At 35.0% G+C, this 23849-nt stretch overlaps 5 protein-coding genes across 5 annotated transcripts; all 5 read left to right on the forward strand.

The window, feature by feature from the left end:
* The first annotated feature begins 805 nt into the window (after positions 1 to 805).
* On the forward strand, positions 806 to 2016 carry LOC145613367 (protein PHOSPHATE-INDUCED 1-like). Its single transcript, XM_081668464.1, has one exon. It carries the CDS (start codon positions 874 to 876, stop codon positions 1822 to 1824), a length of 951 nt encoding a protein of 316 aa, XP_081524590.1. The 5' UTR covers positions 806 to 873; the 3' UTR covers positions 1825 to 2016.
* Positions 2017 to 4403: 2387 nt separating this feature from the next.
* On the forward strand, positions 4404 to 5665 carry LOC145613475 (protein EXORDIUM-like). The gene has a single exon (XM_081668589.1). It carries the CDS (start codon positions 4535 to 4537, stop codon positions 5471 to 5473), a length of 939 nt encoding a protein of 312 aa, XP_081524715.1. The 5' UTR covers positions 4404 to 4534; the 3' UTR covers positions 5474 to 5665.
* A 2943-nt stretch (positions 5666 to 8608) lies between these two features.
* Positions 8609 to 9809, forward strand: LOC145613391 (protein PHOSPHATE-INDUCED 1-like). Its single transcript, XM_081668489.1, has one exon. It carries the CDS (start codon positions 8670 to 8672, stop codon positions 9603 to 9605), a length of 936 nt encoding a protein of 311 aa, XP_081524615.1. The 5' UTR covers positions 8609 to 8669; the 3' UTR covers positions 9606 to 9809.
* A 1840-nt stretch (positions 9810 to 11649) lies between these two features.
* On the forward strand, positions 11650 to 12851 carry LOC145614274 (protein PHOSPHATE-INDUCED 1-like). The gene has a single exon (XM_081669300.1). It carries the CDS (start codon positions 11764 to 11766, stop codon positions 12697 to 12699), a length of 936 nt encoding a protein of 311 aa, XP_081525426.1. The 5' UTR covers positions 11650 to 11763; the 3' UTR covers positions 12700 to 12851.
* A 5206-nt stretch (positions 12852 to 18057) lies between these two features.
* On the forward strand, positions 18058 to 19645 carry LOC145614588 (protein EXORDIUM-like). Its single transcript, XM_081669645.1, has one exon. The coding sequence runs from the start codon at positions 18273 to 18275 to the stop codon at positions 19212 to 19214; it is 942 nt and encodes a 313-aa protein (XP_081525771.1). The 5' UTR covers positions 18058 to 18272; the 3' UTR covers positions 19215 to 19645.
* The last annotated feature ends 4204 nt before the right edge of the window (positions 19646 to 23849 follow it).

Here is a 23849-nt window from a genome sequence, read left to right on the forward strand (position 1 = left end):
TCATGAATTCGAGCCTCACCAACTACATTTGCTTAGAAGTAGGGGATTCCCTTATCTCCCCCCTCTACTCTCAAGCATGAGAGATGCTGGTTCAGTAGAGCCATTCATCTTACCTTATTAAAAAAACAATATAATTGTGTAAGTAAAGCCTTTGGGTGGCAAGTTTCACACCTAATTGAGACAATTTTTTTTTTTTGTTATTCTTTAGACTTAATATTTTTATTTTTAATCATCTTAACAATATCCTCGGAACATTTATTAACTTTTGTCGTACACTAATACTACTGGATAGTAAAAGATCAGAATTGATTCTATAACAAAGAGTCATCGAAATCAAGAATCTGTGGAACAGGTAAGCACAGTACGTAGTAAACCCTTTCGCTAGAAGCATGCACAAACTTATCTCCTTAATTTATGACAGCAAGCACACTGGCAGCTCCATTTTGACCTTTTCTAAGCTACCTGCCTCTTTCAGCTGATCTCATGCTTCATTCTTATCTACTTGAGAGTATCACAGATTCCTTCCTCCCACCATATTAACACCCAATCTTTAATACTTTTATTTATTAGGCTCAATTTAATTCTCCTAACTCCCATCCAAAATCATCATAATAATTACATTTGATTTTATATGGCTACTTTATATAATAAGCTTTGCCATTAGTTAGTCTTTGTTTTTACGTTATATGACACTTATATCTTATTTCAACGCTTAGTTATTCATCATTTGTCCACTTCTTCCTAACACTTTCCTATCCTATAGGCTTTAGTACGTACTTCACTCTCCTATATATATACCCTCTTCTTTTTATTGTTATCTTCATCCAAAACATTTTATTCTCTTTCTTACTAAACAACCTACGTTACTAAACCATGGCATCCCCTACCAAGGTCCTATACCTTGCTCTTTTTCTTTCTCTCTTTAGCTTTTCCCTAGCGGCGAGGCAACTACTTGAGTCGCCTCAGCCGATGACCTTCCAATACCATAAGGGTCCTCTTCTTAATGGGAAGATTACAATCAACCTTATTTGGTACGGTCATTTTAAACCGGCTCAACGTGCTATTATCTCTGACTTTATTACCTCCTTATCATCTACCAATAATCAAGCCAAACCCTCCGTTGCCACGTGGTGGAACTCCATTGGCAAGTATCACCGCCTCGCTAATCCCAAGAAACTCACCACTACCACTGCCACTTCACTCATCACGCTCTCGTTAGGCAAGCAACTCATTGATGAGAAGTATCCTCTTGGGAAGTCACTCACCAACAAGCACCTTGTCCAGCTGGCATCCAAAGGTGGTCAACAAGTCAACGCAGTCAACATTGTGTTGACTTCATCCGACGTGGTAGTTGACGGTTTTTGTAGGAGCCGGTGTGGGACCCACGGTTCATCCCAAGTGTCAAAAAGTACCACTCAAAAGTTCACCTATATTTGGGTAGGTAACTCCGAGACCCAATGTCCGGGTCAATGTGCCTGGCCCTTCCACCAGCCCATTTACGGCCCACAAAGCCCACCATTGGTTGCACCCAACAACGATGTGGGCCTTGATGGTATGGTTATAAATTTGGCTAGCCTATTGGCTGGGACCGTGACGAACCCGTATGGAAATGGGTACTACCAAGGCCCAAAAGAGGCTCCACTTGAGGCTGCAACAGCTTGTCCAGGGATATATGGGAAAGGTGCTTACCCGGGGTATGCTGGTAATTTACTCATGGACTCATCTACTGGTGCAAGTTATAATGCGAATGGTATTAACAAAAGGAAATATTTGGTGCCTGCTCTATATGATCCTAGTACCTCATCTTGCTCAACTTTAGTGTGACAAATTGAGAATTTTGAAAGTTGTACAGAGTATATAATACAAAGTAGTACTGATATGACTTCCGAGCTAAATTTGTTATCTACTAAAAAAATTGTATAATAAGATGTATTAAGTATGTACGTGTGTAATTTGGTTTTTTTTTTTTTAATGAGAAGTGTGAATATAAATAAAATTAATAAATTAAAATCCAAACTTCAGTCTCAATTTCCATAAAGAGTACTAGTACAATTTATGCCCAATCAATTACTCATTCCATGATGAGATCATGTACTCAAAACTTTTATCTTATAAAATTCCCTCAATATATATTATCGCATTTAGCTATATGAAAGCTAGTTTGATTTCTTAATGTGTATTTTAAAAATACTATTTTGATATGTTTGTATAATTTTATTTTATTTCGACCCTATCATGAGTCTTAAGTAATGCCCAATGACTTCCTTGCCTCTTTGGATAATTGGTTAACTGCTTTCTTTCTATAGTGATACATAATTTAAGAATTCATAGTAAAAAAATATACAAAGAAAACAATGAAAAAGCTACTACGTAATCAAGAGAGTATTAATATGTCGCCCGTTGCAAATTGGCACCATCTTCTGAATGAGTCAAAGATAAAATCACAACACGATGGTGAATTTAAAGCAAACCTTAATAATAATATATTAATTTATACGTAGACACTAAATTTTATACGTATTGAGCTCTTTACAAAGCTAACACCAATAATTAATAATGTTTAAGGGCCTGTTCCCTATCAAAAAAAACAAAAAAAAAAAACAAAAAAAAAACAAAGTTTAAGGGCCTGTTCTGTTCAGCTTTATTTCAATCCAGTTTCTAATTTCCTTTTCTCATAAACAAATCATTTCAACTCTATTCAGTTCAGTCCAAATCAGCTCAGTTCAATCGGAACAGACCTAAGTATTACTTGTCGTCAAAGTAGAACTATGTGTAAAACTTTGGGACATATAATGAATTTTCTTTTGTAAATAAACATTCTTATTTTAAGTTGACATAAGATAACTTAGAAAACTGATTTTGACAACTTTATTATTTATATTGGCACACCTTTATATGAGAGGAGCATACAAATTATGCTCTCACAATGTGCGTGCCTAAATCGCTTTTTAAGGTGCCAAAATTATTTTCGTAGCCCTGTACTCCATAACACAAATTAAATAATTAGTTTTATATTTTTAACCAGAGGTTGAACAAATTTTAGCCCTGTACGTTTTTGTTCAAGATCCGATCATAGTGCACTACATTGTGCATTTGTGCATACATGAAAGATGACGCACGTGTCATATGTGCCATATTTAGGTAATTAGTGAGGTGTACACGTGCCATTCAAATACACCTTCAAGTGTAGTGAAGAATTTACACTGGCAACAACAAAAAAAAAGGATGTACGTGGAAGAATGAATATGAGTTGGTGGTCTAGCTGCCGTTGTAATTGCTTAGTGTCACCTTAAAATTATGAATTTGGATAAGTTAAGAAGGGACAACCATTTATCCCGGTGGCACATACAGTTTGACCTAGTTTCCCCACGTGGACCTCTCTATTCATGAACTCAATAACCTGGGAAGGATCAACCACGGGAAGGCTCATTCTCATCCCTATGGTCAACGCCTGCTTACTTAGCTTATCCTACCATTTTTTTATAAAAAAAAAATTAATTTTTTTTTCTTTTTTGAAGACTTGTAATTTTTTTTTTTTTTTTTTTGAAGGATGAAGACTTGTAATTAAGGCTTAGGTTCATATAATAAGCAATTTATCATAGTCATAATTGGAAGAAAAATTAAAACATTAGAAAATCCTCATCAGAAAGAGTTGAATTATGTATTAATAGTGGAATTTTGTTAAGAAATCCTTGTAAAGTTCTTAGGAAGAAGTGGACGTTGGTAAATAAGTACTTTGTATGAGCGTCAATATAAAGTTTTAGAATACCAACTTCTTTATATATTTTACTAATATTTAAGGTCAAAATTAGTACTTTGAGATACATACTACTCTGTAAGTTTAATTGTGTCAAATATTAATGATTAAAGTTGTGTATTATAGTATCATATACTCGTATGTGACAGTCAAAGTATTGTGATTATCATGAATCGAAATAGGGGGAAGTATGAACAAAACAAACACTTAATTTGTAGACGAAAAGTAACCATCAAAGCTGTCATGTAGATATACTCGTATTAAAGTAAGCCATTTATAATGGCATACTGGAATAGCAGGATCCAGACTGCTGCTAACCCATTAACTTGTATGAAACGTTTACCTCACCACCTACTAGCTAACCAGCTAAGCATATTGGCAGCATGAAACCATCCTTAAAAAAACCTTTTACCAGCTGCATTAGAGCTGCTCCAGCTGGCCTTTTTTCTTCAACTGATCTCATCCCTTTTTTTCTTTTTAATTTGGTCCATGTCACTTTCACTACTTCAAAACCATTAAAAAAAACACGGTATTACTTTATTACAGTAGTTATGCCCACTAGTTGGTACTACTACTACTACACTATTAGTAGTATTACGTTATTTCTTCACTTCTTTCTTCCTAGCAACTTCCTTTCCTAATATTCCTATTCTTAACACACCTATATATATACCATCCTCCTTTACCATATTCTTCATCCCTCAACTCTCTCATTCTACCTTACTATCTTACCAAAAACATTTTATTCAAAAAGTGACATTTTGTAGTATTATATCCATGGCATCCTTACACTTCAAAACTTTGTACCTTGCTCTTTTTCTTTCCCTCCTTGGCTTTTCCTTGGCGGCAAGGCGGCTCAGTGACTCGACTGAGCCGATGACCTTCCAATACCATAAGGGTCCCCTCCTTAATGGTAAAATTACGATCAACCTTATATGGTATGGTCAATTTAAACCCGCTCAACGTGCTATAATCTCTGACTTTATCGCCTCCCTATCATCCTCCCAACATGAAGCCCAACCCTCAGTTGCCACGTGGTGGAATTCCATTGGCAAGTATCATCGCCTCGCCGATCCCAAGAAACCTACTTCCACTCTCTCCCTTTCCCTAGGCAAGCAAGTCATAGATGAGGCATACCCCCTAGGCAAGTCCCTAACTAACAAGCACCTTGTAGAGCTTGCCACCAAAGCTGGTCAACAAGTCAACGCAGTCAACATAATATTAACCGCATCCGACGTGGCAGTAGAAGGGTTCTGTAGGAGCCGATGTGGAACCCACGGATCATCCCACATTTCCAAAAATACCTCCCAAAAGTCCACCTACATTTGGGTTGGCAACTCGGAAACCCAATGCCCGGGCCAATGCGCTTGGCCCTTCCACCAGCCCATCTACGGCCCGCAAAGCCCGCCACTGGTTGCACCCAACAACGATGTCGGGCTCGACGGTATGGTGATCAACTTAGCCTCATTATTGGCCGGGACCGTGACGAACCCGTATGGAAACGGGTACTTCCAAGGCCCAAAGGAAGCCCCACTTGAGGCTGCTTCGGCTTGCCCCGGTGTATATGGTAAAGGGGCGTACCCGGGTTATGCCGGGTCCCTTTTGGTGAACCCGACTACTGGTGCTAGCTATAATGCTAATGGAGTCAACAAGAGGCAGTTTTTGCTTCCTGCTTTATATGATCCTTCAACTTCATCTTGCTCTACTTTGGTGTGAGAAGTTAATGTAAAGTATTAGATGAAAGAAAATTATGACAAGTTTTTCATAGTGTAAAGATACTAGACTTAATAGAATATCTTTAGTTCGGTAATGGTGTATATTTTTTATTCAATTTGTAAAAGTTAGTTTTGTTGAGAATTACTTCGTATAAATTTATATAATGCACGAGTTTTGAATATGCCCGATTAATTTTGTAAAGTGTATTTTTTTTTTGTGAAATTGCAAATTATGTAAAGATTCTATGGTAGTCATCCTTATACTAATTTTAAAGGTTCAATTCTTATCACCTATGGAATAAGATATGATGATCATATTCTGTTTCGCCAAAAAAAAAGTTATTGAGTTATGATTCCCTTGTCTCGTCTCACCGCTAGCACTAGGCTAATACATTTCTAAATGCAAAAAAAAAAAAAAAAAAAAAAAAAAATTAAAAATGGAGTAATGTACAACAAATGACCCTACTTTCCCCGTTCTATTTAGGGTAATGCTATATGTAGTCCTAAGGCCTATATATAAGCATTGAATATACTTTTGGAAATTGTATAAATTTAGGAATTTATGACAAAAACACGTGTAAATCAGTGTAATTAGTGTTTATATTTTTATGATTTTTTTAAATTTTTACGATTTTCAAGTGTAAATTTTATACTTATATGTAGCCCTAAGGGCTATATATAGCATTTTCCATTATTTTAATATACTGTCAATATTTACAACATAACAAAATCTTGTTTGGTCTTGTTTGGTTTGTATCAATCAGTGGATTAATATTCAATTTAATCAATCAACACCTTAATCCTATATGTGGGATCGGGTACATGAATCAAAATGATTATTTCATGTAGTCATCGACAACTGTTATGTTTTTTTTTATTTTTTTATTTTATATTATTATTATTATTATTATTATATAGTATTGGGCAAGTGCAACAGTGCAACTAATAATATTTGTAGTCAAAGTAATGTATTGACAAATATGCATGGTCAAAATAGAAAGAACATTTAGTAACAAAGGGAGTATCAAGTATCTCCATCTCACCAAACTTTAAAAAGAGAGAGTAAACATGTGTCAAGGATTCAAAGATTATCTTAGCTACCCATATCCATAAAAAAAAATACTACTGCCGCTAAAATTATGTAACTCACTTATTTCATTATTTGGTCAACACATCTCCAATATCAACATTCTAGATAGTTGCTCAAACAATTCTAGGGAGTAAATTCAGACAAAGAATAAGTGCAATTCCACCCTAGTTCATTAAAATTATACAGGTAGCGTGCACTCTGCACATAAGTTAGTATAAAGAGGTGGAAATATTAGTATAAATCAACATTAATTACATCATAATTTGGTCATAAATTCCATCCTAAATTAATAGATTTAATACTCCATACCAAGTAATCATTTTTAGTTTTTAGGATTGGATATATCATAATCGAAAACTTCTTACGGAAAATGTGTTGTAAAAGAGAATAATATGATTACGTAAATATTAAAATTCCTTCGAAAATAATTAAGCATGAAAACGATACCGCCTTAAAATTAATCATGTCCAATGGTCCATTTATCATTATAATCACCAAACGAGTGATCATTGTGAACACATACAGCCACTTACATATCTCATTATCTATGAACTACTACGCAGAATTCCCACCTTTGGCCACATTTAATTGTGTGCATAAATAGTCTTGAAAACCTATCGTACGATTAGCAAAAATATCAAAGTTCGGTATAAGGTAGGGTAGCAATAGCAAACAATACACAAAATTAAATGGTACAAATAATAATGTATTTGGTACATATTAATTATGGATCCTCTGAATTAACAAGTAAAAGGACATACAACTTCAATAATTATGAGCAACGCAAGTTTGACATTGATTCTTCTAATTCTAGAATATCCAAAGAAACAGCCAAAGAAGATAAGTTCATAATAATACGAGTACTTTAATTTTTTCCCAATCTTTAGGGATATGCTTTAAGTTAGTTAGACCGTGCAATTAGGGTTGTACTTTGTGTCTTTGTTTAGGGTAGGTCTTAGAATAGTACAAGTACAAAGTATAACGCTGGCATGTTTGGGATCTATAAATTTGTATTGCTCGTGAAGAGCCCACGAGTGGATAAGAGATATAGCCGATTGGATTGACTAATTTGCCTCTAATTAATGTCATCAACCAAGTCAAGTCTGCTGCTTGCTTAGTTCATTGGATTTATCCCAAATAATCTCTGATCAGGGAACTGATTCAAATAGAAGCGAAGAAAATAGACATGTTACAAAAGATATTTTAATATTAGACCCGAATTCAAATCCTACATAGAATCACCTGATGAGAGTGAACCAAGTGGTTAAGGCTCTCTCCCGGTTCCAGGAGATCCTAGGATCGATTCTCACCCTTATCCTTGTGGCTCTCTAAACAAAAAAAAAAAAAAAAAAAAAAAAAAAAAAAAAAAAAAAAAAAAAAACATAGAATTACCTGATTAACCAAATTATATTAATCCAGCCTCATACAAAAGAATATAGTTCGCAACTAATATTGATTAATACATCACCATGTAATTTACAATAGCTCTAAAAAGACTTAAAATTCAGAACAATGAATCATCATCTAACTATGATTCAAATGATCTATTTCCCACCTCTAATCGGGACAAATGCATTAATATCTACATCACCTGCTTAGGTGCTACTCTAATACACTATTAGCTGAATAATCAAATGAGTAAACTACTCGTATATTCTATAGACAACAACACGAAGTATCCACATTTTCAAGGTCCAGCTATTATCATGACCATGCATGCGTACTCCTTGTAATATTCTTGAACTATTAAGTTGACCCTTAGCTGCTGCAAGGCTGGCATCCATATAATCCCATAACAAGCCTACATCTTAGATTCTTCCTCAATATTTTTAGGTCCAACAACTTGCTAAAAGCTACCTTTATCACAAAATTCTGTTCCCTACTCAATATACACTCACTCTTTTAAACATCTTACTTCAACTTTCTATTAGTCAAAATATTCATACATTAGCATATTGTTCATTGCATGGGGTTTTCCCACTATTTCCTACCACTTTCCTTATGCTCCCTTCTTATTGTTGGTATATATATGCCACAAACTTCCCTTATTTTTCTCATCCTCAGCTTAACAACTTCCTAAACAAAAAAATACCAATTATCGAGTATAATGGCGATAACATTTGCCTCGAAACACTTCCTCTTGCCTCTCGCTCTCCTTTTTCTTGTAAATGTTAGTGTTGCATCGAGGATGCTCGTAGAGTCCTCGACTCAGACTATGACTTTCCAATACCACAACGGACCCCTTCTTAGTGGCCGGTATTCCATCAACCTCATTTGGTATGGTAACTTCAAGCCTACCCAAAGGGCTATCATCTCTGATTTTGTTACCTCCCTATTACCTTCACGGCCTGAGAGCCAACCATCCGTGTCCATGTGGTGGAGTTCCATTGGCAAATACTACCACCTTGCTAATGCCAAGAAACCAACTTCACTCTCCCTTTCTATGGGCAAGCAAGTCATCGACGACACTTATTCCCTTGGTAAAACCCTCACCTCCAAGCAGGTTGAAGCCTTGGCTGCAAAGGGTCCACAGCAACCCAATGTCATCAACGTAGTGTTGACTGCGGCTGATGTGGTAGTAGAAGGTTTCTGCACAAGCAGGTGCGGGACCCACCGCGTCTCCGAAGAAGCCACTCAGAAGGTCCCATACATCTGGGTGGGTAACTCGGAGACACAGTGCCCTGGTCAATGTGCCTGGCCATTCCACCAGCCCATCTACGGCCCACAAAGCCCACCATTGATTGCACCCAACAACGATGTTGGCTTGGATGGCATGGTCATTAACTTGGCTAGCCTTTTGGCAGGGACTGTGACCAACCCCTATGGAAACGGGTACTTCCAAGGCCCAAAGGATGCACCTCTTGAGGCTGCATCAGCCTGTCCAGGAATCTACGGAAAGGGAGCCTACCCCGGTTATGCCGGCAACCTTTTGGTAGATGCCACAACCGGTGCTAGCTACAACGCTAACGGAATCAACAAGAGGAAGTATCTGCTTCCTGCATTGTATGATCCCAAGACCTCATCTTGCTCAACTCTTGTTTGAGAAGTTCAGAAACCAACCGCAATTCTATAATAATATGTATAGATAGAACTATAGGAGTGTAAAATTGTATGCGGAGTACTACTAGCGTGAAGAAACAAATAGAAATTACATAGTATATTAGCATGTAGTATATTTATTTTTTAACAATAGTCATGTATTTGTTGGTTTACACATACTGCAATAAAAGGTTACTTTGTCTAGCTACATACATGCATTCCTAAAACGATTCACTTGTGAGCTAAGATGAACAAACGACCTTATTCAAGCTCTAATTTGAAAATGAATAAATAGCTATGACCCGCAGTTTAATCCCAGCATTATCTACTCTGTTAATCCTATGCATTTGAAGGGAGGCCATTATCACTGAACAAAATTGTTTTGTTTTTTAGTGACGATGTCTGGACGGATGTCGTTTCATTCTTCTAATTCATACCCTTATACAATTAACAAAAATAGACTATAAAGTCTATAATTGTTTCAGACTCACTAAACCAAAATTTCCCTCATTGCTTTTTAAACTAAAAGCTCAATAATAGTGGTTTGCTACAAAAATTTGCAAAAATAGACTGTAAAGTCGTAAAGCAACTGCTGGTAAAGAGATGGATTGGTGAATCGAAAGATTTTTATTTTCTCATTTATTGGTTTATTTTTGTTCTTGATTGTTTTACTGGACTCTCTGTTTATATTCATAGCAGAGGAATATGTTAAATTTGTATGCATCCAGCATGTAACTAGAGAACTTTAAGTGTCAATAAGACAAAATAAAAGCTTAAATCATGAATATTAAATAGGACATACTCTCGTCATATAGATTAACTTGTATGTAACAAAGAAACAATAAAAACTAATAACTAAGGGTTTGTTTGGCATCATTTTTGGTTTTCAGTTTTCTGTTTTGTTTCAAAACTAAAAACCAAAAACAGGAAACAAGAAAAAGGTGTTTCCACTTTTTTGTTGCCAGTTTTCAAAAATATTATGATTTTAATAAGTTTATTTAATTTTTGATTCATTATGTGGCATATATCATATACTTTCATATAACAAAAAACCAAAAAACAGAAAACCACAGCAATGCCAAACGAACCCTAATTTGTTAGCTTAAAAAAATGAATGTCTAAAACATTCACAAGAAACCAGAGGACATTTCTTTGAGAGATTTTTATGCAATAAATAAAGACTAACATCTATTGATCCTTTGGAAATTGTTTCAATATTACTACAGAGTAGAATGGAGGAAGTAATTTTTAAGAATACTCGATGTCAATATGTTAATTTCCAAAAAGATGGTAGCTAACCCAAATTTTCTCTTTTTCTTCACATAGAATTTTAGTTTTTTACCACTTAAGAGTTTAAGGATGAATAGCCTATCAGGTGACAATAAATGTTGATTTAAAAAAAAAAAGTTTATGGATGAATTGCCTTAATATGATTTATAAATAGTAACATATTACTTGGTTAAATTACACTTAAGATATTTATAACTAGCTATCAAACACCAAAAAATATGCCAAATTAGCATATCACAAATATAAAGTACCCTTAAGATATCATCAATGACGTAAAAAAGGGGATAAACTAGTACTAAAAAAGTTCATTCAAATGATTTAACAATGAAATTACTATTCGGGTTTTGGGTTTATTACAAATTTCGTTCCGGGTTAAATCCGGTGTACTTAGTTTCAAATTACACGTAATGAATCACAGCTTAAACTTGACCTTGGCAACAAGCGTGTTCACAGCAGCATCCTAAAGTTGACCTTTATCTAACTGCATTGAAGCTACCTTTAAACTTAATCTAGAGAACCCATCATTATATATATTGTCCCACAGCTCCAAACATAATAACACGGTATTACTTTATTGAGTTCACTGTTTAGCTTAGCCGCTGTGTTAGTTGGTAGTATTAGCATTATACAATTCTCCAATTCCTAATTTCAACGCTTTACTCGTGTATCCTTCTTCCTAGTAATTTCCTTTACCATACTTCAGCACACTATAAATATCCTACACTCCCATTCTATTTTCTCATCACTCAACATTTTCATCTCATAACACTTCTTAATCAAGTACCTCTTTTCTGAAATACATAATCAAGTCATTCTTTCCTCAATTCTATACTCCTTTTTTTTGTAGTATTAAGACTATTAACAATCCATCAATGGCATCCTCACCTAATATTCTATGCCTTGCCCTTTTTCTCACCCTCTTCGGCTTTTCCATAGCGTCGAGGCCACTCACTGAATCGTCTCAGCCTATGACCTTCCAATACCACAAGGGTCCCCTGCTTAATGGGAAGATTACAATCAACCTTATTTGGTATGGCCACTTCAAGCCTGCCCAACGTGCCATCGTCTCTGACTTTATTACTTCCCTTTCATCCTCCCAACACGAAGCCCAACCATCTGTTTCTACGTGGTGGAATTCCATTGGAAAGTATCACCACCTTGCAAATCCCAAGGCATCCACCACCACTCTTTCCCTTTCTTTAGGCAAGCAAGTCATAGATGAGACATACCCCCTTGGCAAGTCCCTCACCAACAAGCACCTTGTAGAGCTAGCCTCCAAAGCCGGTCAACAAGTCAATGCAGTCAACGTAATATTGACTGCATCCGACGTGGTAGTTGACGGGTTCTGCAGGAGTCGATGTGGAACTCACGGATCATCCTACATTTCCAAAAGTACCTCTCAAAAGTTCACCTACATTTGGGCTGGCAATTCAGAGACCCAGTGTCCAGGTCAATGTGCATGGCCCTTCCACCAGCCCATCTACGGCCCACAAAGCCCACCCTTGGTTGCACCTAACAACGATGTGGGCCTCGACGGAATGGTGATCAGCTTGGCATCCCTTTTGGCCGGAACTGTGACCAACCCCTATGGAAATGGGTACTACCAAGGCCCTAAGGAAGCCCCACTTGAGGCTGCTTCAGCTTGCCCTGGTATCTATGCAAAAGGTGCTTACCCTGGTTATGCAGGGAACCTCTTGGTAAACCCAACCAGCGGTGCCAGCTACAATGCAAATGGAATCAACAAGAGGCAGTATTTGCTCCCAGCTTTATATGATCCTACCACTTCTTCTTGCTCAACTTTAGTCTGAAAAATACTTCATCTAAGATAATTTTTTTTTTTCATGATGTAAAGATACTAGCACTGTTAGAGATCTCCACTCGTTTAAGATGCTGTATAATTAAATTATTCATTGTATAGTGGGTTTTGCTAAGAAAATAAGAAATTCGTGTGTTTGTGCCAGCTTAATTGCTAAGAATTGTTTGCTCACTTTTTGCTGACATAAAACTTTATAGAATAACAAATAAATTTGGGTGCAAAAGGCCAAAAAGTTAGAGGGATTAATGGGATTACAGTAGACCTGGCAAATGGGTCATTTGGGTTGGGTCTGAGTCGGGTCATTTCGGGTCAGCTAACACCCGGGTCGAATATGGGTCAAATATCTCAAAGATCAGGAACTTTTAAATTTTGGGTCAGGCTTGTTGGGGGGTAGATACTGATTAGTTCCTGATCTTTGAGATATTTAAATAACTTCAAGGCTTGTTGGGGGTTTCGAAAATTGTCACAATAAATTGGGAGTAAATTTTTAGTAATAACCAAGTTTCTGTGCAAGATATATTACATAGATTTACAAGGATGGAAATTTTAAAGCATTTGGGAGACCCAAGTAACCAAACTTGACCATCTTATACATTCAATTTATACAATTATACGCAAGTGTATGTTAAATTCAACTTATTTTCACTTATTATTTTTAGAAAAATTTGCTATAACTTCAAAGTTTAGACAAGTTAAAAAAGGGTAGGCAATACATGTTCAAAGTTACTTCAAACAAGTCAAATTCAGATGTATTGAACACATCCCTTAGAAAACAAAATAAAAAGCTTGCAAAACTTAGCCTTCCAGGTTGTTAATAGTATTTACGTAATTAAATTGTAAAATTGGTATAAACCACCTTTTTTGTCCAACTTTTTTGAAAAAACCACCTTTTAAGTTTTTTTTTTTAACTAAACCACCTTTTAAGTACCTAAATTTTTTATTGCACCACCCCTATTTCAAATCTAACATATTGTATCTCAACCATCCACTTCCAAATCATCAACCATAGCAAATCTTTCCCTTCCATCTCAACCATCCACTTCAATTACCTCAATTTAGGTTTTGAGAATAAACAAATACTACAATTTAATTTTTGTAGCAAAATTAAGTTTGGTTTTTTAGAGCTTTACTCAATTTAGTCATGCATATATATAAAGGGGAGGGTCAAATGTTTTTGAAGGTGAAAAAAATACATGATTTAGGAGCGAAAGTCACAAGTTGTGGGCCCCTTTGACGTTTTAGTTAATTTTTTCGTCATAATTTGAAATAGGGGTGGTGCAATTAAAAATTTAGATACTTAGAAGGTGGTTTAATTAAAAAAAAAAAACATAAAAGGTGGTTTTTTCAAAAAAAGTTGAACATAAAAGGTGGTTTTTACCAATTTTACCTAATTAAATTTATAACTTAACCAACCTAATAGGATAATACCTAACCGAGCACAGGTGACACAATTTTAACTCTAACCAATGTGTCCGACTTGAATTGATGGAGCTCAAAATTATATATGGTTAAAGTTAATAGTATTTACGTAATTAAATTTATGATAGAACCAAAGAAGGTCTAATAACCAAATTACTAAACCAATCTTGATCTAAATGTCACCATGTGACACCACTACTTAAGAAGCAAAACATTCATGGAAGAGTCTAAAACTCATAAGTTGCGCAAAAAGATGTGTCCACTACCTTATAAAAACTTACAAAATATTTGGTTCACGTAGAAATTAAATTCCAGTGAGAATTTATATTTAGTGGGATTTACATTCCTAATAAAATTCCTACGAAATGGCTGAGTGTGAAAAAATTCCCAACTCGGCTATTTTGTGAAAAAATTCTGTGATTAGAACTAAAATAAAGTGTCCAAGTGTCATACCCAAGTCTGAGTTTCGAGGGTCCGACACGGATACTTAAGGTAAAATTAAGAGTCCGAGTAACATAGGCTATAACATGTTTGAATAATACCAGTGTTTTGTAATCTGATCTCAAGATGAAACTATTCGATCAGAAATTAATAAACCAGTCAATACAAAAATCTTAAGACTAATCATTGGGAACTCATCCACTTGCCTTAGATGAATTGTTTCTTTTGAATCTTTGGCAGAATAGTCATGTTTATTCATTAAGAGGGACAAACTAGCTACTTCATTAATGACAAGCAAAGAAAGTTTGACATTGATTCATCAAGAAAGCGCCAAAAAGGAGATAAGGTTCATAAATCATAATACTATTTTAAGTCATTTTCCCTGTCTTTAGGGATATGTATTAGGTCAGCTAGACCGTGCAATTTGGTACAAATTTGATCATTATACAATGTTTAAGGGTAGATCTACTTATCATTGGCAAGTTTGGAGGGTCTATATGACTGTTGAAGAGCCCACCAGTGGATGATTATGGCCGATGAGTTTGACTGCTTTTGCCCTAATTAATTCAATGAAGAAAATTTAGTGTAAGTAAATATTCAACAATTGCTCCTAGCTTAGTTCACTTGATTTAATCCAGATCTCAAAGATCGGGAATTAATCAGTATCTACCCCCAACAAGCTTTGAAGTTGCAAAGCATAAAAAGTTCCAATCCCGTCGTTTAAATATTACTCGTATCTCTTTCAAAAAAAATATATATAGCTCAATCAATGTATAACGCGTATTGAGATATCTATTAATAGACACGATGCGACAATCAATCAAGGTTTCCACTATGACTAGAACAAATTCACCTATAAGCCTTTTTCACAACTAATTAATGTAGCAAAAACAGAGGAAGTGCCATCTAATTTTAAAACTATGCTTAACAGTATTAGCTAATCACTAATCAAATTAGCTTTAACCACAAAAGTCATAGAAACCATGCACATTCTAGAGACAATAATAAACTATACAGTACAGAGTCACTCACTAGTGAGTCAAGCATGAAGTTTCCACATACTTAGGTCCAGCTATTATCTTGCCCACGGCCACGGTACGCTTATAATATTGTATTCTTGATGTACTTTGTTGACCCTGCGCTGCTACAAGGCCGGCCTCCAATTTGTCCAAAGCAAGCCGTCTTACCAACATTCTTCACAATTATTTTGGCTTAGCAACTTCCAAAGCTAACTATAGCAGCAAATTTTGTCCCTACTTATTTAACACTCAACAGTATCCTTCACTAAATTATCAGTCAATGTGCCTGGCCATGCCACCAACCCGTCTACGGCCCACAAAGCCAACCATTGACCACACCTAATGACAATATTGGCTTGTTTAGAATGATCAATATATTGGGAAGCCTTTTGGCGGGGACTGTGACCAGCCCATATGGGAATGGGTACTTCTAAGGCACGAAGGATACCCCAGCTGAGGCTGCATCAGTCTCTACAGGAGTCTACGTAAAGGGGGCCTATCCTGGCTATGCCGGAAACCTCTCAGTATACCCACAACCTAGCTACAATGCTAACAGAATCAACAAGAGGAAGTATTTGCTCCCTGCATTGTATGATCCCAGTATCCCACCACCTCATCTTGCTCAACTCTAGTTTGAGAAGTTTCAGAAGCCACCTGCAATATTATGTATAGAGATAACTAGATAAGAGAGCATAAAAATATAAATCAGGGTGAATAAGAAAGTAGAAATTAGTAGTTTATATTTTCTCAATTGTCACGTATTAATCACTGATTACACATGTTGCAATAAAAAGTTACTAATTTCTACAATCAAACATTCATTTTCTAGAAAGTTATTTTTACTCATAGGACTGTTTACAGCTTTAAGTTGGGAATGGATCCATCACTCCGTACTGTAACGCAAATTAACTATCCATTTTTTGGAATCTAAGAAGTACTCCAGGAACAACATAATTAAGTGAGCCTAAACTCTGCTATAGTCAATCCTTTGCAAATGATGAGAAGCTATGACCAGTAAACAAACTTATGCTGCGTTGGCATGAGATAGAATGCTTAGGCCTTAGGACCAACATACCCATATGTATTGGATTATTAAAATAAGGATTCGGACTCAAAGAAAATAATCTTTACATCCCTTCAGAGTATTTCTGTATGTTATTGCTGTTCATATGGTAATGGTATAGCTTACTGCCCACAAAATTAGCAATTCTAAACACAGATTTGTAGTACGAATTACCATTTTACCAACGTAAGGAATTAAGTTGGGTTGGGTAAGATATTAGCAGATAAATGTTGAGGCGAGTCTTTAAAATTATAACTAGTATTTTGATCTTATCTAAAAAAAATTAGCTGAAATGAGGGACAGGAAAGAACAAGGAGAATGTACATCAACGAGCTTTATTGTGTTCCAATTCAAAGAAAATCCTCTTTTCCCTGCATTGTTCTATTAAGATACCAATATTCTCAATAGTTAACTGCTTCATAGAACATAATCCTCTGTTCATATATGGTTGAAAGCCTCATCTATAGCTGAAGAACTTAGTTTCTTTACAACTACACAAGTCACAGACCATCTATTTAGATTACATGTAACTGTTGCCCAAAGATTATACTCCTATGGCCAAATAACTTCGTTAAGAACGGCATGTACATCACTACTTCATTAATAACGAAAAATTAAGCAAAGCAAGTTTGACATAGTTCTAAAAATCTGCTGAAGCAACAACCGAAGAAGCAAGGTTCGTGTATATTTTTCATTACTTTCATACTCGTACAGTCGTACTACTACTATATGTCCTTTTCATATGATTAAGTATTGGATTTATAATGATCTAGGTGGCTTCTACCAAAAGTTTGGAGCTTATACACTGATTTCAACCGGACAAGTGCATTTACCCCTCCTAAAATGAATGGTGAAAATTGCATACTTTAGCATTTCCTTTCCCCTCCCTATCACGTTAATTTTCACATGTCATTAGAGACACTTTAAAGGTAGAGGTTCTCCTAACCCTTCCTGTCTACCCCTCTCACTTCTAAAGGTCCTAACTTATTTAGGCTGGATTACTTATGTGAGGTTCCAGTCCGATATGACACTTCTCTTTACCATAATACATAAAAATGGTAAAACAGAAATTATGCACAAGTCAATAAAAAATTGTTTGTTATAATAATCGTATTTGATAAACAATACCTTGAAATTGTAGAATATAAAAATCCGCTTTGCAAGCAAACTTAAGCCAAACGTGAACTTTCCACATAATCATGGTTCAGCTTTTCTAGAAGTTCAATGTTGACTTGAGCTGCTGCAAGGCTGGTCTTCCTTTTGTCCAAACAATATATATCTTACTTAGATTTCTCTTCAATTATTGTTCACTGTCCAGCCACTTGCAAAGCCATGAGTAGCAACGGAATTTGTTCTCTACTTAATCAACAATCTAACATCAGACTTGACACTTTTCTCAGTCAAAGATTTAACACTGAACGCTCACTACAGAGCTTTTTTTTGGCTTTTCACATGACTTCCTACAACTTTCCTTCTGCGCCCTTCTTCACCAGGGTATAAAAACCCACATTCTGTCCTTACTATCTCATCCTCAGTTTTCCATCTTCCCTTCCATAACATCCTAACATACAAATTCACTAGTTATAATCAAATTGAGTTTCTAACCCTTGCAAAAAGAGAGTAATGGCATCAATATACATATACTCGCTCGTATCTCTTACTCTCCTTTCTCTTATGATCAATTCAACCCAAGCAACAAGGACGCTCACGGAGTCCTCCACTCAGCCTATGGCTTTCCAATATCATAATGGTCCCCTTCTACATGGCCGATTCTCCATCAACCTTGTTTGGTATGGCAAGTTCAAGCCAACCCAAAGGGCTATTATCTCTGATTTTGTTACCTCCCTGACGCCTTCACAGATTGAAAGCCAACCATCTGTTGGCATGTGGTGGAACTCCATTGGCAAGTACTACCACCTAGCCAATCCCAAACAGCAAACTTTGCTCACACTCTCCATGGGCAAGCAAGTCATCGATGAGACTTACTCCCTAGGCAAAAGTCTCACCACCAAGCAGGTTACAGCCTTGGCTGTAAAGGGCCCACAAGAGCCTAACTCCATCAACGTAGTTTTGACTGCAGCTGATGTGGCAGTAGAAGGTTTCTGCATGAGCAGGTGTGGTACCCATGGGTCCATCACCATTTCCAAACAAGGCCTACAGAAGTTCACCTACATCTGGGTTGGTAACTCGGAGACACAGTGCCCAGGTCAATGTGCATGGCCATTCCACCAGCCTATCTACGGCCCACAAAGCCAACCATTGACAGCACCCAACAATGATGTTGGCTTAGATGGCATGGTCATTAACTTAGCTAGCCTTCTGGCAGGGACTGTGACCAACCCATACGGAAATGGGTACTTCCAAGGCCCAAAGGAGGCCCCACTTGAAGCTGCTTCAGCCTGCCCAGGAGTCTACGGAAAGGGGGCCTATCCTGGTTATGCCGGAGACCTCTTGGTGGATCCCACAACTGGTGCTAGCTACAATGCTAACGGAATCAACAAGAGGAAGTATCTACTTCCTGCATTGTACGATCCCACAACCTCATCCTGCTCAACTCTAGTTTGAGAACTTACAAAAGCTACCTACAAGATTCTGTATTTATGTATAGATGGGACTATGGGAGAGTATAAACATGTATAGGGTGAAGAAGCAAAGTAGCAAATAAAGATTATATGTTTTTCTCAGTCATGTATCCATTAAGTTATAACATGTTGCAATAAATTTTGCCATTGTCTACCTTGAATCATCACTCCATCCAAAACTTTGTAACTTCATCTACTTGTCTATTCAAATTTACACAGTACTCCAGGTAATGGTACATAGTTATTTGGTGAGCCTAAACTCTTGTTTATCTACTCAATTAATCCTTCGTGTATGATGACTGATGAGATAGTACAATTACTAAAGTTCTAGTTTCTCAACGTCAACAATTTACTTCTAGTTAGGAGACACGGTGGAAAAATAAAATGCTTTTGTATTATCAAATTCAATCATTGCTTCCCTAAAGCCTGTATTCATATTCATGTATGCTTCAAAGCGTCCTCTTCGGTAAATACTTTCTCCCAAAGTCCCACTGTTTTAACATTCATTATCCATTCACATATACTTTGTATTAATACCAAATTTAGGATACAAAGGACACTACCCCCTGCAAGTCAGACAAATCAAATAGCTAGACAAAAGCAGCCCAATTTTAAACTTGGAACAGAGTCATGTTTTTCGGCACATCACTCATTGTAATGACTACCCACTTTTTCATTGCAGCTTTCTTCTAATCATATAATCCTACTCTCAAAAGTGTTTTTCATGGCATTCGACCATTCGTTTTGAATTTCAAGTGTACAATCCATTCACTAACTTTCACTAACTCAAGGAATATCCATTTCACTTGATAGTATAAAAAATGATTTTATCCACAAATTAAAATGTAAATACCTTCTGTGTCTTTTTTAGTCTTCAATGTAACTAGAGCAAAATCCTAGCCACAAAACTAATCTTTTCCTCCTCCGAGCCATATCTCCTCTTCTTCTCCAACTCACATCTACTCACTACCATCCACTCCACCATGTTCATACTCTCAAATTCTCCATTTATTTTTCACCCTTACCATCTATCTCCAATATTAAAAATTAAGTTCCTATTGATCACCTTGCTTAACCTTTATCACATACTCACATGGACTAATGGACTCTTCATTGTCAAGTATAACCCCAATGTTGTTCCAATATTTTATATTATCAGCAACTTTTTCTTTAAGTAATTTAATGCTCCAAAGGAAAGTTATATCTATAGCTTCGGAGATAACATCAAACTTAAACTAGTGATCTTAAAAAAATATATGCAAATCACAATTATCTGGAGTTGTGTTTAAATTGACTACATAACTATTTTTTCTACAAACAATATGGTTCAATTTGACAATTCTATTTGTCATTGCCCTCCAAATACTACACGTGTGAGCATGATGTGTATCATGCTTTAAATAAACATACATTTCAAAATAAAGGAACAAATTATTACAAGTACAAATAAAAATTAAAAATAAAAACAAAATCCATATTCAACTTTCATGTTCTTTAAATCTTTAGTCACATGTCATGTTCTTTTACACACTTCCATGTTTTATTATTTTTCCTTATTTTGAATTGTAAAAACTATGTTATTTTAGGTGTATGATACGCATCATGTTCTCGAGTGTATGATCCGAGCATTATTGAATACGTGAATTACAATTTCACAAATGAATTCCGCCATTTGGGAAAAAAAAAAACAAGTTCCCAAGCATACTCTTGATCAATTACAAATTACAATTATCATAAGTTCATAAGTCTCATAAAATTAACCATATTTCGAATTTCGAGGCCTTTATATTGAATAGTTTTACACTTTACTCCAAACCATTGCTCCCTACTCCCATCTAATCCCTTTTAATCTAAAACTCTTCCATTCCGCAAAAATTAAAAAAAAAAAAATTAAATTAAATTTAAAAAAAAAAAAAAAAAATTAACCAATTTCTCATAAATGTGGTAGTGTAATTTACTGTTGCAACTTCAAAATTCTACTTAAAACTTGTCCCCGAAAATCAAACAGTGTCAATTACTTGAAATTAAATCAAATTTAGTGAAACAGGCATCAAATTGCTATAATGCTATGCAATAACCAAAATCATTACTTCATACTTGTATTATTTCAGAGTCAGAATAACCAAAATTATGCAGTAAAGAATTTTAGATAGCATAATTCTACAGTTTTTTCACTGTTGTATCAACAATTAGGGTTTATATTCGTAAAATCTGCAACCTTCATCCCAGAGACAGATTAAGGAAAATCAAAGATTAAAATCATGGTGTAATCAGCAAAAGATGATAATGGAGTTACCTGAAAAAGGTGAATTGAGGTCATGAAGATGAATCAAAACGAGGAATTGTTTGTGCGAAAAACTACGCATAACCCACTCTTCCGGCATTCCAGGATAGTCATCTTCTTCTGTTTCAACGCTTCGGAGATAAACACCTTTGGGCTCGTCATTATTCTCATAAACCTCTCACAACATATTATGGACTTTTTTTTTTTTTTTTTTTTTTTTTTTTTGGGTGAAAAGTTCAAAACACTCCCCAAAATCGGTCATTTTCTTTTACCAATTTGATTTATTGGCACTTTCTTTTTGGGATAGTTTTACTTACTAGAGCTAGGCTGGCTAAATATTTTATGGGGAGTCAAAATTTCAATAAATTTCATTTTCACCCTCTTATTTGGATGACACAAAAAAGTGAAATGAGTGCAATGAAAAATTCATGGGAATTTTGACTTCCCACAAAACATGGGAATTCACTTACCTTACCTCCCCTTAGTAAGTTGAAATTCACATGGGAATTTACTTCCTCCATTCTTAACCAAACAAATTTGTTGAATTCCCATTATATTGATGATGGAATTTATTTCCCACAAATTGAAATTTCATGGGAATTTACACTTCCCTAATGAACCAAACGACCCCCTAGACATGTCTCATGTCTTAGAATCTATTTCAAGTTAGTTAGTTAGTTTTTTTTTTTTTTTTTTTTTTTTTTTTTTTTTTTTTTTGCTGCTGAAGAGGAGCAATTCCCAATTTCACGTTAGTTTTATGTTGCAACTTAATTTTTGGTAGCATAAATGAGGGAAAATAGGTAAATAAATTAAATTTAGAGTGTAAATATCCGCACATATTTTTAAGAATTCAATAAATTGGTCAACTAACATTAAATAAGTATGTGTATAATCATTGTTCGTAAAATAATCTCAAGCTTCGAAGAAAAGGGAAAAAAAAACACTACACCACACATGTGGTAAAACAGTAAAAAAAATAAAAAAATAAATAATAGGAAAAATAAAAAGAAAAAAATGTCACACATGTAATTTGCATGCGTAAATGGGGTATACAAGTATATATGTAAATAGATATTTGTAGGGATATAACTGATATAATACTATTCATAAATCATAATGTTTGGTTAAACTTTTAATAAGGTAGGGATTCCAGTACTCTATCTCTTTTTTTATTTTTTCTCTTTGCAATATAGTTTTTAGGGTCGAATTTTAAAAACTTGGGACTACTTATCCTTACTAATATGAAATAATATATTCAAGAGGGATTATGTTAAACTCATTACAAACTTACAATGTCTACTTTGAAAATATCAAATTTCATATTTTTACACGTACACAAATTAGAGATGTTGTTTAAGGCGTATATTAGGGGTGCAAATACTCAAACAGGGCAAAAATAAGTATAATCATTTTGGTAAAACAGATGTACTTAAAGAGTGCTTGCTTAAGCCAACTATCTATGAGTTTCACTTTCTGCCCTCAATAATCCTATCTTTATTTTTTTACTTGATTAGTATAAATACTAGTACATCGAAAATGTTTATGGCTATACATAAGATGTTAAAAATGAAAAGAAAAAAAAATAATGAAAGTATAACATTAATTACACTAATTTGCGCGTGATTTTGTCATGTATTACTAAATTATTACCAATTAAGAAAAGTTATTAAATGTTAATTCGTTGCCCTAAGGGGCTAAGGGTTACATATATCATTACTGTAAATACATTTAGTAAAATCAATCCATTTTATAATGACTAGTTTATATTGGCTAATATACTAATAATCTAATATACTATCCATTTAATTTCCATAAGGCTTTCAAACTTTCTTTTTAAAGTTAGTTAAATAAAAGCAGTGTGTGGTTCCTACAGGCGTGGGTACCTTGCATGGTACAGACATTTCAAGAAAAGAACATATTATATAAATGTAGAGAACATATAGTTATAGTGAAAAGAACATACTATTAAAATGTACTGAACATATACCTAAGGTAAAAGAACATATTTGCACCAAAAAAAAGTGAAAAGAACATATGTCCATGTTCTTTAATTATCAGTATAATGTACTTTTATTTATGATATAATATTCATTACTTATTGTGAATTGTTCTTTAAATTTTGTCTTAAAATTATGATGGGTATATACAAGTAATGTTCATTAAATAGTAATATCATGTTCTTAATTAATATTACAGATGTTCTTTAGATATAAAAAAAACATAAAATTGAATGTTCTTTAACAAAACTGTTATATGTTCTTTACAAAAAAAAACTGCATGTTCTTTACAAAACAGCTACATGTTCTTTCCGCATTTATTTGTCTGTACCTAGCA

Source organism: Chenopodium album, chromosome 25 (assembly GCF_948465745.1).
Source record: "Chenopodium album chromosome 25, dcCheAlbu1.1, whole genome shotgun sequence".
NCBI lineage: Eukaryota > Viridiplantae > Streptophyta > Magnoliopsida > Caryophyllales > Amaranthaceae > Chenopodium > Chenopodium album.

Coding starts and splice junctions, on each gene's coding strand:
- LOC145613391 (XM_081668489.1), top strand. CDS start 8,670: ATGGCGATAACATTTGCCTCGAAACACTTCCTCTTGCCTCTCGCTCTC.
- LOC145613475 (XM_081668589.1), top strand. CDS start 4,535: ATGGCATCCTTACACTTCAAAACTTTGTACCTTGCTCTTTTTCTTTCC.
- LOC145614588 (XM_081669645.1), top strand. CDS start 18,273: ATGGCATCAATATACATATACTCGCTCGTATCTCTTACTCTCCTTTCT.
- LOC145613367 (XM_081668464.1), top strand. CDS start 874: ATGGCATCCCCTACCAAGGTCCTATACCTTGCTCTTTTTCTTTCTCTC.
- LOC145614274 (XM_081669300.1), top strand. CDS start 11,764: ATGGCATCCTCACCTAATATTCTATGCCTTGCCCTTTTTCTCACCCTC.